A 16,550-nucleotide genomic window follows, 5' to 3' on the forward strand; every position below is an offset into this window, starting at 1 on the left:
CCTCAATCTACACACAATACCCCATAATAACGATGCAAAAACAGAAATAACTTATTTACATAAGTATTCTGACACTTTGCTATGAGACTCAAAATTGAGCACAGGTGCATCCAGTTTCCATTGATCATCCTTGAGATGTTTCTACAGGTAAGGTTCACCTGAGGTAAAATCAATTGATTGCACATGATTTTGTAAGGCACACACATGTCTATATAAAGGTACCACAGTTGACAGTGCATGTCAGAGCACAAACCAAGCCCTGAGGTCGAAGGAATTGTCCGTAGAGCTCTGAGACAAGATTGTGTCGAGGCACAGATCTGGGGAAGGGTACCAAAAAATGTCTGCAGCATTGAAGGTCCCCAAGAAAACAATGGCCTCCATCATTATTAAATGGAAGAAGTTTGGAACCACCAGGACTCTCCTAGAGCTGGCCGCCCGGCCAAACTGAGCAATCAGGGGAGAAGGGTCTTGGACAAGGAGGTGGCCAAGAACCCGATGGTCACTCTGACAGAGCTCCAGATTTCCTCTGTGGAGATGGGAGAACCTTCCAGAAGGACAACCATCTCTGCAGTACTCCACCAATCAGGCCTTTATGGTAGAGTGGCCAGACGGAAGCCACTCCTCAGTAAAAGGCATATGACAGCCCGCTTGGAGTTTGCCAAAAGGCACCTAAAGGACTCTCAGACCATGAGAAACTAGATTCTCTGGTCTGATGATACCAAGATTGAACTCTTTGGCCTGAATGCCAAGGGTCACGTCTGGAGGAAACCTGGCACCATCCCTACGGTGAAGTATGGTGGTGGCAGCATCATGCTGTGGGGATGTTTTTCAGCGGCAGAGCGATCCTTGATGAAAACCTGCTCCAGAGCTCTCAGGACCTCAGACTGGGGCGAAGGTTCACCTTCCAACAGGACAACGACCCTAAGCACACAGCCAAGACAATGCAGAAGTGGCTTCGGGAAAAGTCTCTGAATGTCCTTGAGTGGCCCAGCCAGAGCCCAGACTTGATTCCGATCAAACATCTCTGGAGAGACCTGAAAATAGTCACCCTTGGCGTTTTTCCTATTTTGTTGCATTACAACCTGTAATTTAAGTAGATTTTTATTGGGATTTCATGTAATGGACATACACAAAATAGTCAAAATTGGTGAAGTGAAATGAAAGAAATAACTTGTTTCAAAAAATTCTACAAAATAAATAACGGAAAGGTGGTGCGTGCATATGTATTCATCCCCTTTGCTATGAAGCCCCTAAATAAGATCTTGTGCAACCAATTACCTTCAGAAGTCACATAATTAGAAAAACAAAGTCCACCTGTAGGCAATCTAAGTGTCACATGATCTCAGTATATATACACATGTTCTGAAAGGCCCCAGAGTCTGAAACACCACTAAGCAAGGGGCAACAACAAGCAAGCGACACCATGAAGACAAAGGAGCTCTCCAAACAGGTCAGCAATATTAGAAACTTTGAACATCCCACGGAGCACCATAAAATCCATTATTAAAAAATTGAAAGAATATGGCACCACAAAAAACCTGCCAAGAGAGGGCCGCCCACCAAAACTCATGGACCAGGCAAGGAGGGCATTAATCAGAGAGGCAACAAAGAGACCAAAGATAACCCTGAAGGAGCTGCAAAGCTACACAGCAGAGATTGGAGTATCTGTCCATAGAACAACTTTAAGCCGTATACTCCATAGAGCCGGGCTTTACGAAAAAGTGGCCAGAAAAAAGCCATTGCTTAAAGAAAAAAATAAGCAAACACTTTGGTGTTTCGCCAAAAGGCATGTGGGAGACTCCCTAAACATATGGAAGAAGGTACTCTGGTCAGATGAGACTAAAATTGAGCTTTTTGGCCATCAAGGAAAATGCTAAGTCTGGCGAAAACCCAACACCCCTCATCACCCCAAGAACACCATCCCCACAGTGAAGCATGCTGGTGGCAGCATCATGCTGTGGGGATGTTATGCATCGGCAGGGACTGGGAAACTGGTCAGAATTGAAGGAATGATGGATGGCGCTAAATACAGGGAAATTCTTGAGGGAAACCTGTTTATGTCTTCCATAGATTTGAGACTGGGACGGAGGTTCACCTTCCAGCAGGACAATGACCCTAAGCATACTGCTAAAGCAACACTCACTGGTTTAAGGGGAAACATTTAAATGTATTGGAATGGCCTAGTCAAAGCCCAGACCTCAATCCAATTGAGAATCTGGGGCATGACTTAAAGATTGTACACCAGCGGAACTCAGGAGCTGGAGCAGTTTTGCCTTGAAGAATTGGCAAAAATCCCAGTGGCTAGATGTGCCAAGCTTATAGAGACATACCCCAAGAGACTTGCAGCTGTAATTCCTGTAAAAGGTGGCTCTACAAAGTATTGACTTTGGGGGGTTGAATAGATAGGCACGCTCAAGTTTTCTGTTTTTTTGTCTTATTTCTTGTTTGTTTCACAATAAAAAATATTTTGCATCTTCAAAGTGGTAGGCATGTTGTGTAAATCAAATGATACAAACCCCCAAAAAATCCATTTTAATTCCAGGTTGTAAGGCAACAAAATAGGAAAAATGCCAAGGGTGTGAATACTTTCGCAAGCCACTATAGCTGTGCAGCGATGCTCCCTATCCAACCTGACAGAGATTGAGAGGATCTGCAGAGAAGGATGGCAGAAACTCCCCAAAAACAGGTGTGCCAAGCTTGTAGCATCATACCCAAGAAGACTCAAGGCTGTAATCGCTGTCAAAGGTGCTTCAACAAAGTACTGAGAAAAGGGTCTGAATACTTATGTAAATGTGATATTTCTATTTTTTTTTGTTAAGACATTTGCAAACATTTCTTTGTCATTTTTCCCTTTGTCATTATGGGGTATTGTGTGTAGATTGATGAGGGGAAAAAACTATTTAATCAATTTTAGAATAAGGCTGTAACGTAACATGTGGAAGAAGTCAAGGGGTTGCACTTCATACGTAGATTTGTTCACTTCTAGAGTTAGTAGGCTACACCTAAAACAGGGCTCTCCAACCCTGTTCCTGGAGAGATACCGTCCTTTAGGTTTTCACTCCAGTCCTAATCTAGCACACCTGATTAATTAGCTGCTTGATAAACTGAATCAGGTTAGTTACAACTGGGGTTGGAGCGAAAACCTACAGGAGGGTAGCTCTCCATGAACAGGGTTGGAGAGCCCTGACCTAAACAGTGATTATACTTTAAAATAGACTCGTTACTTACACAGGAATTAAGGTTCTCAAATTGTCTTTCAAGAATGTTGAGAAAATCATCCAGGTTTTTCTTGTCCCAGGTGACAGCATTCATATTCCCATCAAACAGTTTTGTGATTTCATAGATGGTCTGGTTCAGGAACCTGACTTTGTCCTCAAACTACACAGGATGATATAAAACAAATATTAGAAACAGTATAGGCTTCCGTTATGGCATCAATATAACATTGGGTCAAGACCGCTATACCAAAGCATATCAGAACATGATGAGTCAAAATTCAAGTCTTTACCTCAGCTTCATCTATGTGTCTGTAAAGTGATGTTGGGAAAAAGACAGGGGCATTCTGCTTTGTGATATCTCCTCCCTGGAAAACAATCAATATAGTATGTTAAGTCACGTGTCAAATACTTCAAGAACAATCAAGACTGACATAAAGTATAGCTTATACTGCAAGTACAGTAGGTCTAATGTAGATAGCCTCTCTTGATATCTCTGTCACTATAGCCTTAGCGCCCTTTTACTATGGCTATTCAAATATAGGCTAACAGTTTTCTGACAAAGAGGCTAAACATGAAACGTATTACTATTTTACTTGGTTGGTTGTTTTGCTGTCCTTAATACATGCATTCAGTCTGCTCTTACAGCGTGCTGATAACTCACCATCTGGTCCAGCAGGGAAAGGTATTCTGCGCTCAAGTGTCCGTAGTGGTGTCGGATCCAGTCACAGCAATGACACACGCTCTGCATACTGCAAATAAGAAGAAAACTACACGTCCAACTCTGCATTGTATACATTGTAAATAGCAGTTTGTTTCGCTCTTAGTTTTCCACATGAGTTTGAACATCTTGCCTGTGTTAAGTAGTTTTATGTGGAGTTGGGAAAGGGAAAACTGTATGGAGAATTTCCCCCGATCAACCTACCGGAGGCGAAAACTTTCACTTTCCAGACTAGCACATGCAGCCATAGGAATTCCATGCCTGCTCCGTCTTCTGGACGACCAAATCCCAATAAATCTATACACATTCTCCTTGAAATCAGCGTTGAATGATAGTTGAACAACACGATAACATTATTAAATGTAGATATCGGCTAGGCTATTAGCGAGAATAGGCTATTCACGAGCTATGCTTTCAACTGCTAATAACTTCGCGTGAACAGATAAAAAAAAGTCTGATAACAAAATCGTCGAAGTCGAAATAAAAAACCCACTTCTTAAGAAATGTAGCCATATAAGAAATTAATTTAGTGGGTTTTGTTCAAAGTTAGTCCGAAATATTGTTCTGCAGCTCCGGCAAGTCCTCTGCTGTTGCGCTACAAATGAAAAGTGAATGGGAGACGTCAGCTTCACTACCCCAATCTCTCAACTATCATTTTCACAATGACGTAACCAACTTTCACCCTACTGTTGTCTGCTGGTGATGCAATGTTGACAAGCAACGACAACATGATTTGTTAGAACTTTCTATTTGTCGTTTTCTTTAAAATTGGAAAATGAAAAATAATATTTGACTATAGTTCCTTGGTATAGGCTACAATATCAGGGATATTTTCCCTATAGAGTGAATAGTTTTGACAGAGCTATAACCTACTGTTGTGTGTGTGTGTGTGTGTGTGTGTGTGTGTGTGTGTGTGTGTGTGTGTGTGAATGTGTGTGTGTGTCATAGTGTTGTGCACGTTTTTGAATGACTATGCCAGGTCAAATCTTGGCATTGATTTATTTCCCCCTTTTTCTATATAATATTGGGATTCATTTAGAATGTTCAAAGCCTATGAAACTGTAAAGATCATATACTGTAAGGAAGTGGTCACCTAAACTGTCTGCATGTTCCTGGAGACCAGCAGGAGGAGGTAAAGGCTTTTGTTCCAACCCAGCACAAACACAGCTGTTTCACGAGGGTCTTGATAAGATGTCATAGGTGGTTTCATCTTGAAATGTCATGTTATAGGCTAAAATATGAGATGTAGCCTAATTATTCTGCTGGGCGTCTCAGAGTGGGAGTGCTGATCTAGGATCAGGACCACCTCTGTCCATTCATTATAATCTAAAAGGCTAAACTGATCCTGGATCAGCACTCCTACTCTCTGAGACGCTTTATGAATATGGGCCTTGGTGTTATTAGATATAGCCTTAATAGGCCTTATGTATAAAATACATGTAATCTATTGGGGACCAGCCATGAGGATGAATCAGAAGGATGAGGATGAATCGTAAGAGAGCTGTGGCTTTCAAGGAGAGGGACACTAATCCGGACGTTTATAAGAAATCCCGCTATGCCCTCAGGCGAACCATCAAACAGGCAAAGCGTCAATACAAGATTGAATCCTACTACACCGGCTCTGACGCTCGTTGCATGTGGCAGGGCTTGCAAACTATTACGGACTACAAAGGGTAACCCAACTCCGAGTTGCCCAGTGACGCGAGCCTACCGTTCGGATTACCTAGGGGCTAAATGCCTTTTATGCTCGCTTCAAGGCAAGCAACACTGAAGCATGGATGAGAGCATCAGCTGTTCCGGACGACTGCGTGATCACTCTCTCCGTAGCCGATGTGAGTAATACCTTTAAACAGGTCAACATTCACAATGCCGCAGGGCCAGAAGGTTTACCAGGACGTGTACTCTGAGCATGCGCTGACCAACTGGCAAGTGTCTTCACTGACATTTTCAACCTGTCCCTGACTGAGTCTGTATTACCAACATGTTTCAAGCAGACCATCATAGTCCCTGTGCCCAAGAACACTAAGGTAACCTGCCTAAATGACTACCGACCCGTAGCACTCACGTCTGTAGCCATGAACTTGGAAAGAAAGAAAATAAGAAAATAAATTCCACAAATGGACTTTAAGGAAGGCACACCTGTTAATTGAAATGCGTTCCAGGTGACTACCTAATGAAGCTGGTTGAGAGAATGCCAAGAGTGTGCAAAGCTTTCATCAAAGCAAAGGGTGGCTATTTGAAGAATCTCAGATATAAAATATTATTTGGATTTGTTTAACACTTTTTTGGTTACTACATTATTCCATATGTGTTATATCATAGTTTTGATGTCTTCACTATTATTCTACAATGTAGAAAATAGTACAAATTAAGAAAAACCCTTGAATGAGTAGGTGTTCTAAATCTTTTGACTGGTAGTGTACGTGAGAATGCTATTCCTTGACTACAGCTCAGCGTTCAACACCATAGTGCCCTCAAAGCTCTTCACTAAGCTAAGGACCCTGGGACTAAACACCTCCCTCTGCAACTGGATCATGGACTTCCTGACGGGCCGCACCCAGGTGGTAAGGGTAGGTAACAACATATCTGCCAGGCTGATCCTAAACACGGGGGGCCCTCAGGGGTGCGTGCACAGTCCGCTCCTGTACTCCCTGTTCACCCATGACTGCGTGGCCAGGCACGACTCCAACACCATCATTAAGTTTGCCAACGACACAACAGTTGTAGGCCTGATCACCGACAATGATGAGACAGCCTATAGGGAGGAGGTCAGAGACCTGGCCGTGTGGTGCCAGGATAAAAACCTCTCCCTCAACGTGATCAAGACAAAGGAGATGATTGAGCACGCCCCCATTCTCATCAACGGGGCTGTAGTGGAGCAAGTTGAGAGTTTCAAATTCCTTGGTGTCCACATCACCAACCAACTTTCATGGTCCAAACACACCAAGACAGTCGTGAAGAGGACACGACAAAGCCTATTTCCCCTCAGGAGACTGAAAAGATTTGTCATGGGTCCTAAGGTCCTCAAAAAGTTCAACAGCTGCACCATCGAGAGCATCCTGACTGGTTGCATCACTGCCTGGTATGGCAACTGCTCGGCCTCCGACCGCAAGGCACTACAGAGGGTAGTGCGTACGGCCAAGTACATCACTGGGGCCAAGCTTCCTTCCATCCAGGACCTCTATACCAGGCGTGTCAGAGGAAGGCCCTAAACATTTTCAAAGACTCCAGCCACTCTAGTCAGAGATTGTTCTCTCTGCTACCGCATGTCAAGCCGTACGTGAGCGCCAAGTTCTAGGTCCAAAAGGCTTCTTTACAGCTTCTACCCCCAAGCCATAAGACTCCTGAAAATCTAATCAAATGGCTAACCGGACTATTTGCATTGTCCCCCCCCCCATCCCCTCTTTTATGCTGCTGCTACTCTCTGTTTATTATCTATGCATAGTCACTTTAACTCTACCTACATGTACACATGACCTTAATTACCTCGACTAACCTGTGCCCCCGCACATTGACTCTGTACCGGTACCCCCGTATATAGCCTCGCTACTGTTATTTTACGGCTGCTCTATTTTTTACTCATTAATTTTTTACTTAACATTAATTTTTCTTAAAACTGCATTCTTGGTTAAGGGCTTGTAATTTGATTTGATTTGATTTGAATATGGCTTTGTTTCTGGCTTCCTTAGTGAATTTACCCACGCACCGCTACTGCTGGTCAGTCAATGTCATAGAAAGGTCCTAATGTTTTGTACACTCAGTGTATTTCCTTGGCATACGATATCAGGGATATTTTCCCTGTTCCCAAGAAAGCGAAGGCAACTGAACTAAATGACTATCGCCCCGTAGCACTCTCCTCTGTCATCATGAAGTGTTTTGAAAGGCTATTTAAGGATCATATCAACTTCACCTTACTCGACACCCTAGACCCACTACAATTTGCATACCGCCCCAATAGATCCATGGATGTCCAATCGCCATCCCACTGCACACTGCCCTATCACATCTGGACAAGAGGAATACCTATGTAAGAATGCTATTCATTGACTACAGCTCAGCCTTCAATACCATAGTGCTCTCCAAGCTCATCACTAAGCTCGGGGCCCTGGGTCTGACTCAATCATCAAGTTTGCACACGACACAACAGTGATAGGCCTGATAACCAACAATGACGAGACAGCCTACAGGGAGGAGAGGAGGTGAGGGCCCTGGCGGAGTGGTGCCAGTAAAATAATGTCCCCCTCAACGTCAACAAAACGAAGGAGCTGACGGTGGACTTTAGTAGACAGCAGAGGGAGCACGCCCCCATCCACATCGACGGGACCTCAGTGGAGAAGGTGAAAAGCTTCAAGTTCCTCGGCGCACACATCACTGACAATCTGAAATATTCCATCCATACAGGCAGTGTGGTGAAGAAGTTATTAAGTAACATAATTTTTTACCCGTCAGTTTAAGCTAGAGATATCTACGGCATCCGCTTATGTCGCACTTCCGTGTTGCACTTCTGCATCTGCGGTGAAAGGTGACAGAGCTAGAGCGTTGTTTGTCAGACCAAATTGGTCTCACGAAGTCGGTACCATCGATGTGCCAACTCCTGTTTGTAGCGTCCGAACCGTTTGGGCATCAAATCTAATGTGACCCTACTGTGGAAAGGGGAGATTCTCGTTTTGCTCTATAACCCCTACAAGTGTCACAGGAATCGTCTGAAAGTAACCAGTACTGGTTTAAAAAATGAATGGAATTATGGAGGTAGTTTTGTGCCTACCCAAATAAAGGGGTTCAATATGTGTATATATATCAAAAAAAGATTATATTTCCTGAGATTTCTTCTATCTCGTATATAGGACAGACACTTCAAAACCTTATTCTTTATGATTTATTTTTTGACAGTTTTTTTGTTGTTGCCTTTTATGAATGTGTTATTCAATTCGTTTCTATGGGATTTGGCCAAATTCAATATTTAATTAAATCATTTCTAAAATTAAAAATCCAATGGCTAAATTATCCATGGCATGACCATCTTAAAACAATTCCATATGTCAGCTTATAAACCCCCCCCCCTCCCTCATCTCACACGATCTCCCATGCGCATGCACTGTGTTCCTGAGAGAGCATGCAATATATTATTATTTTTCCGTCAAAACAACCACAGCAGGTGCTGCGCCAACGCATCCGAAGACACCATAACGGCGCTTGGAAGTTCCAAGTTTCATATGTGAGTTGTGGCAGCGAAATGCATCCGATTTGTGGTGATCTATATATTTTCTTCTAATTAATGTAGCCTCTATTCGAATGAATTTAATATAAAATCAAATTGTATTTGTCTCATTCGCCGAATACTTAGAAACCCTTAACCAACAATGCAGAGTGTTTTTTAAGTAAGTGAGAAAATCTTTGCTAAAAATAAAAAAATAATCATAACATAGTATCACAATATAATAACAATAACGAGGCTATATACAAGGGGTACCGGTTCCGAGTCAATGTGCGGGGATACAGGTTAGTCAAGGTAATTGAGGTAGTGGTCTAAAGTACTTAAGTAAAAATACTTTAAAGTACTACTTAATTAGTTTTTTTTGGTATCTGTACTTTACTTTACTATATCTATTTTTGACAACTTTTACTTTTACTTCACTCCATTCCAAAACAAAATAATGTACTTTTTACTCCATACAATATCCGTGACACTCAAAAGTACTCGTTACTGTAGTGTCGAGAACGATGCTGAGATGCTGTGATGACAAGAAATCCGCTGACACTGTCCTCGATTATAATAGTTTTATTACATCTTTACTTTCAGCGTCAATTTACAGATTTCTGCAGAAAATCCGGAGAACAACTGGCCCCAATCTCTAATATGTTGTTTTCTCTCCGTCCTTTTTCCCAACCAAGGTATTTATATCCTATGTAACCTGATATGGGTGTTTTCCCCACAGGCCAATCCCAAGACTCCACATAACAGACTTCCTCTGTTTTAGGGTGCCCCTATAGAAATGCTCTCCAGATGCTTCCACAAGCTGAGTCAACTTCCTCTAACACAACATTTGCAAATGTCAGCAAAGTCATAAATTGTCTAGATACTACATTACATTTTTTATGCTTAGCAGGACAGGACAAGGGTCCAATTCACACGCTTATAAAGAGAACATCCCTGGTCATCCCTAATGCCTCTGATCTAGTGGACTCACCAAACACAAATGCTTGATTTGTAAATTATGTCTAAGCGTTGGAGTTTGCCCCTGGCTATTCGTAAATTAAATGTAAAGGCCGGGAGATCCATGGGGCGGCGCACCATTGGCCCAGCGTTGTCCAGTGTATGGGAGGGAATGGCCGGCAGGGATGTAGCTCAGTTGGTAGAGCATGGCTTTTGCAACACCAGGGATTGTGGGTTCGATTCCCACGGGGGGACATTATGAAAAAAAAATATATATATATAATGTATGCACTCACTAACTGTAAGTCGCTCTGGATAAGAGCGTCTGCTAAATGACTAAACATGTAAATGTAAAGAAACAATAAAATGGTGCCGTCTGGTTTGCTTAATATAAGGAATTTGAAATTATTTCTACTTTTGATACTTAAGTATATTTTAGCAATTTCATTTACTTTTGGTAGTTAAGTACATTTAAAACCCATTGCTTTTAGACTTTTACTCAAATAGTATTTTACTGGGTGACTTTCACTTTTACTTGAGACATTTTCTATTAAGGTATGTTTACTTTTACTCAAGTATGAGCTTAGTTCAAAAGTCGTATTTCATCAGAACCCCAAATATAAGCTTTTTTACGCCAATGGTTGAAAGAATGTAAACATAAACAATAATGAACTATAATTTTGATCACATGGATGATCCTTCCTTGCATCCATAGCTCTGTGATAATGGTTATTTTTCTTCAACCCCATCCCTCAGCTATTTACCAAAATGGTGGTTGAGTGTCAGCTTTCGTGTTTGAACTGCAGATTTCCCCTTTAACAAAGTCAGTCTATAAACAAATGAATACATGAAAGAATTAATGGATGCATGAATGAATGCATATATAAATGAATGAATGAAAACGATACGAGAATAGATGCATGTAGTTTTCATTTAATTGCAATATAAATAAATAAACGAATAAATAAATACATCGTGTAAACATAAATATCATCAATCAATATTTCTAAATCAGTCAGTCAGTCAATCTAGCAGCCAGCCAGTCAGTCAGTCATTAAATGTATCAGCCATCAATCTATTAGCCAGCCTGAGGAGTATGTCACGTCTCCAATGATGATTATGTGGTTCTCCTCACGGCTTGACTTTGCTGTCGATGAATTTGTTGAACTGCACCAGGTTTTTGCGAACCTCCTCTCGCACGATCTCCCATGCGCATGTGCTGTGTTCCTGGAGAGCGTACAAGATATACAAATTTCAGCCAACTCAACCACAGCAGGTGGTCAACGCATCCGACAACACCAAAACGGCGCTTGGCAGTTGCAAGTTTCATATGTAAGTTGTGGCAGTGAACTGCAACAGATTAATGGTGATCAAGAACTTTTGCTCAGGTTAATTTAGCCTCTATTCGATTACATTTGATATTGGACCCACCTTCTCTATCAAGACGGTTTTCAGCTTGTCGAAATATGCTTTGAGAGACGCGTTGCCTGCAGTAACCGACCCTCCATCCCCAGAGGATGCCCCAACACCACCTGCGACCTGGAGACAATATAAATTAGTGGTGAGTGCATTAGTTCTGTCTCATGGAAGGTTATGAAAATATTGTACAAATGTTTGGTATATTTGTAGTGTCTAAATTAAATAACAATGCCCACGATTGTCTGCCGCCCAAATACACTGAGTGTACAAACATTAGGAACACCTGCTTAATATTCAGTTGCACACCCTTTTGCCCTCAGAACAGCCTCAATTCGTTGGGGCATGCATTCCATCAGAATGCTGGCCCATGTTGACTCCAACGCTTCTCACATTTGTGTCAAGCTGGCTGGATGTCCTTTGGGTGGTGGACCATTCTTGGTACACAAGTGAAACTGTTGAGCGTGAAAAACCCAGCAGGGTTGCAGTTCTTTACACATTCAAACCGGTGTGCCTGGTACCTACTACCACACTCACTTTAAAGGCACTTACATCTTTTGTCTTGTCCATTCACCCTCTGAATTGCACACATACACAATCGGTCTCGATTGTCTCAAGGCTTAAACATCCTTCTTTAATCTGTCTCTGCCCCTTCATCTACACTGATTGAAGTGGATTTATCAGGTGGATCATAGCTTTCACCTGGATTCACCTGGTCAGTCTGTCATAGAAAGAGACAGTGTTCCTAATGTTTTGTACACTCAGTGTATAACCTATAGGCTACAGAAGAGGGATCATACTTACGCATATCTTTAAGTTCTCAACTTGACGATATATTATGTTTTGGAACTGGTTAAGTGCTATTTTGTTCCAGGTGACAGAAGTCAGGCTTTTGTTAAATATTTGGGCCACATATCCCATAGCCTCTAATGCAACCACAGAGACGTCCTCGACCTGGATAAAATACAACAGGGTTTTAGGCACAGGGTGTCTAAATACGTAGTTAAACTGCCAATATACCATTTTGAAATTTCAAGAAGTTATACTCTAGTTTAGGCTATCAAAATCTTGCTACGATACTGAAGCGTATCCTACCTGTGTGTTCATGTAAACATCCTCTGGAAACATTTGTTTGTCTTTTTCTTCTGAACACATATGTGGAATGTATCCACCCTGAAATAGAACTCATATCAATATCAAGAAGTTGACTGTATTGGGATAGTGACTTTAAATGAAATATTGTGGTACAGAGACGGAAAGCATTGGTTAGACATAAAATGTGCTATAATGCAAAATAAAAATGTGAATGTCATTGCGAATATTGCGCATCAATTTGTGCACACCAAACAGCAGACGTACAATTTAAATTACTCACCATCTCTGAGAGCAGACGTATGCTATGATCGTTCATGCTCCTCAACCTATACTGCGTCCAATCGCAAGGTTTGGATGCTGCTGTGCCTTGGCAGAACAGAGTCAGGCAAATGCTCAACCATTTCAATACAGTCATGTTTCTTTTATTAGAACTTGAGTGCAACAGCTATTATAAATGATTAAAGTCGGATTATCTTAATCTTGATTTCCTAGATTGCTGAAGTTGCCCATCTTATATAAACCCAAGTATCGATACGTGAAGGTATAAAAATTCCTTTGTGGTGAAGAAAGGTTGCATGGTTCAGACTTTCGCTTCCCTTTGTTAACCCCAATTTGCAGGGGGTGATTCTTAATTATGCTGTTGTAAAATTAAGCAGAACGTATTTGCCTAGCAAGTAACCAGTTTCCATATATATCTATGTAAAGAATTGCATTGGATCAATGAATGTCATGATAACATATTCAGCAGGTGTTAAGATGTAGGCCATATTGAATATGAAAAACTAAGAAAACAATGGTTTATTTCTTATGAAGGCCATGTTCAATATAAATATGCTCAAATTGTGGACATTCTACACCACAGATGCTGTGTAGAGTTAACCAGAAAGTGTTTTCAGTATGCGTAGCACAACGATCACATTTTGCTCACACATTTAATCTGTTGTGACTCTTTTTTAATCAGGTAATGCAATCAGAAGCATGACTGTTCAGTGTTAATATTGCACATCTTTTAAATAAAAATACATTTTATTAATAGAGTGACTGGTAGTGTTGAATGAAAGCTAAAGCCGTCCCGCCTCTAAAATCGAGAGTAGAGCGCGGTGGTATTGACTTTGCTGCCAGCATGCAGGGGAATTACTTTTCCTTTTCTCTCATGCGGTTCATTCTTATTAAATTGATTCGGTAAATTCCAAGGGGATCTTTTTACAGTTTGATAATTTCAGTTTAATAAAATAGTATATGCCCTAAATTAGCCTTTACTAGGCGCTTACCATGACGTCGACGAGGATGATGATGATGTGTGAATTTGACTGAATGTGAATGATGATGATGCGATGATGATTATAGCTATATTTTTCCGACACCTTTATTTAACCATGGAAGTCCCATTGAGATATAGAATCATAGAATGATGATGACGACGACGTTAATTGGAGGTGTAGGTCTCTGATTTTGCAGTTTTTATGTTAAGCCTTTATTGTAGGTTACCTTGTAACAATGACCTAACTGATCATGGCATTGGTTTATCAACATTGTAGGCCTATCAACAAATGAATTATTATTTTCAAACGTGAGATGAATTTCACTGTATTTGTGCAGTCAATTAATTACAAATGGGTTACATTGGTCAACGGGTTTATTTCGGTAGCCTACAGTCGTGTTATGAAATCAATATATTACATCTGCTCATTTGTGGTGCATAGACTCGAGTAGAATTTGTAAATTCTTCAATATCCACACGATTTCATTTCGAACAACCTCCCAAGTACAATAACTGTTGTTCTGAAACGAAGAAACCCCACAGTAAATTGAAATTAATAAATGGAAGAACGAAAAAAGTGATTCAAATAAAACCATTCAATATAGGCTTCTGTGTTGTTTTAACCTTTTGCTATAGAAGTTGCTTCATTTAGCTGAAGTAGAGTTTTGTAGAACGACTTAGTGTCTCCATGAAAACGTGTCCAATAGTAGAATTATCATCTCCATTCAACTGTGTGAAACGATTCAATGTAGTAAATGTATTGTCATTTCAGGGAAGACATTTCCACTTGCATGCAAAAAATCATACTCATGCATTCAGATAAATTCGTTGTCTGTCGGAAAATTATATTTCTAAAGTAATCCATCACAGAGGCTGACGAGGTTTAGCAAATTCAGTCTCTTTATCACTTGCCCTAAAATGATATATGCAGTCCTAAAAATCTCTCTCTGTTGGGAAAAATAAATGGATGTAAATCACTGTGCTATAAAATCATTCCATTAGAGGAGATTCTTTGGCTACTGTAAAAGTTACAGACTTGACCAACCTGTTGATAATGGGTGTCTTCAAATAACTAATTAATGTTGAATGTTGATGTTCACGTTCTCTTGCAAGCACTGCACGGGAAAACGATCACCCTAGGTATTTAAAACATGATATGGTCAGCAAAGGATCAGCCAAGATTGAGAAATGAGGCTACAGATTGAGAAATTAGGCTACGTTTCATGCTCGGACACAATCATCAACGGTTTATGTCAGCCATCTCACCAAATCCTGAAGAAGTTTGATGTTGTGCTTATTTAGGATTTTGAGAGGAGCATCCCTCCATGTGTATCCATTTGTTGGATACACCGTACGTAAGCAAAATGAAACACTCCATCATGTCAAATTGGTTATGTTGATGGTCGGCTACACAACAATATCTTTTAGAAAGATAGGTCTGGAAATCTGAGACAAGCATCAATATGTAGCCTATATAAACACCTCCCAAAATTCCTGACAGCCAACCGAGATGGGACAGCCGAGTAGCTGTGTGATTCACCATAGGCCTTATGATGAAACTGTAAAACAATTAAATGATAGAAGTTAACCCGGTGTACCGAAACCTTCACTTGTAGCCTATAAACGCCAGTAGTGATAACCTCATTGGATTATCTTCAATTGAAAAAAATATACTTTACCCCAGTGGCGATTTTAGCATGTAAATATTGGTGGGGAAAACTCCCATTTTTTAAATGTATGCCAGCAAAGCCAATACAACACAACACTAAACAATACATTAATTGCACTATAACGGTGACAAACGGTGCCCACAAACTGTTAGGGCCTACACAAAGCTGTCCCAACAGCAGAGCTTTCTTTTCAGCACCATCGAGTGAATCCTTACCACTGCTACACCTGGCTATCAGCGGAGCCTTGTCTGGCAGGGAAACAGTTCATTCAGCCTTATTTACTGCCTTTAAAGAATACATAGCTGATATGGCTGACTTGCTTAAACAAATGTGCTTTCTACTGGTAATTGAGATGTACAAACTACGTCATAAGGGGACGACGAGCAGATAAGAGGCAATCCATAATTTCGATTAATACATTAATGAGCGAGCTAGTAGAGATGCAGTCAATATAACTATTTGTTCAGCACTTTTTGAAATGTACAGTTACAGAATTCAGAACATTGGCCGTTCTTCCAGTATTCTCCCTGTACACCAAGTCAGAACGTAGGATAAATCAAGTGGGCATATTAAATCAAATCAAATCAAATCAAATGTATTGGTCACATACACATGGTTAGCAGATGCTATTGCGAGTGTAGCGAAATGCTTGTGCTTCTAGTTCCGACAGTGCAGTAATAAGCAGACAATGAAAGCTCTTACAATATTCAATGATTATGTTAATCAAAAACAGGCTATAGGCTGCATGTGCACAACCAAGTCAGAACAGTAGGCTAAGTTATTCGGGGGAAAAGGACCAACTTATTAGGGTGAGGCACATGGGCTACTAACATCTTACTACACAACATACACTTAGTATTACTTTCAGTATACAGTATACATATCTCCCTGGCATATTACATCATTTATGCAGCAGCATACAATACATTTTTGGACTCACCTTGTTGTGCTGTGCTCACTTGAAAAGGAAGGAGGCGCAGTGGTCTTTCTTGTGGGCACATTTTGTAATCAAACTTTG

The 16,550-nt window shown here is 40.9% G+C and overlaps 2 protein-coding genes across 2 annotated transcripts; both read right to left on the reverse strand.

The window, feature by feature from the left end:
- Window positions 1-3,228: 3,228 nt before the first annotated feature.
- Window positions 3,229-4,525, reverse strand: LOC121551034 (interferon a3-like; the record flags this gene model as incomplete). Its single annotated transcript, XM_045220734.1, has 4 exons — window positions 4,141-4,525; window positions 3,880-3,967; window positions 3,509-3,583; window positions 3,229-3,378 (listed from the first exon to the last, which is right to left on the reverse strand). Coding segments are annotated over exons 1-4 (357 nt in total), but the record flags the coding sequence as incomplete, so codon positions are not given.
- A 6,478-nt stretch (window positions 4,526-11,003) lies between these two features.
- Window positions 11,004-13,016, reverse strand: LOC121551957 (interferon a3-like). The gene is made up of 5 exons (XM_041864637.2): window positions 12,882-13,016; window positions 12,602-12,679; window positions 12,311-12,460; window positions 11,522-11,629; window positions 11,004-11,317 (listed from the first exon to the last, which is right to left on the reverse strand). The coding sequence occupies exons 1-5, from the start codon at window positions 13,014-13,016 to the stop codon at window positions 11,222-11,224; spliced, it is 567 nt and encodes a 188-aa protein (XP_041720571.2). The 3' UTR covers window positions 11,004-11,221.
- Between the last annotated feature and the right edge of the window lie 3,534 nt (window positions 13,017-16,550).

This window comes from Coregonus clupeaformis, unplaced genomic scaffold (genome assembly GCF_020615455.1).
Source record: "Coregonus clupeaformis isolate EN_2021a unplaced genomic scaffold, ASM2061545v1 scaf5358, whole genome shotgun sequence".
In the NCBI taxonomy this organism is placed as follows: Eukaryota; Metazoa; Chordata; class Actinopteri; order Salmoniformes; family Salmonidae; genus Coregonus; species Coregonus clupeaformis.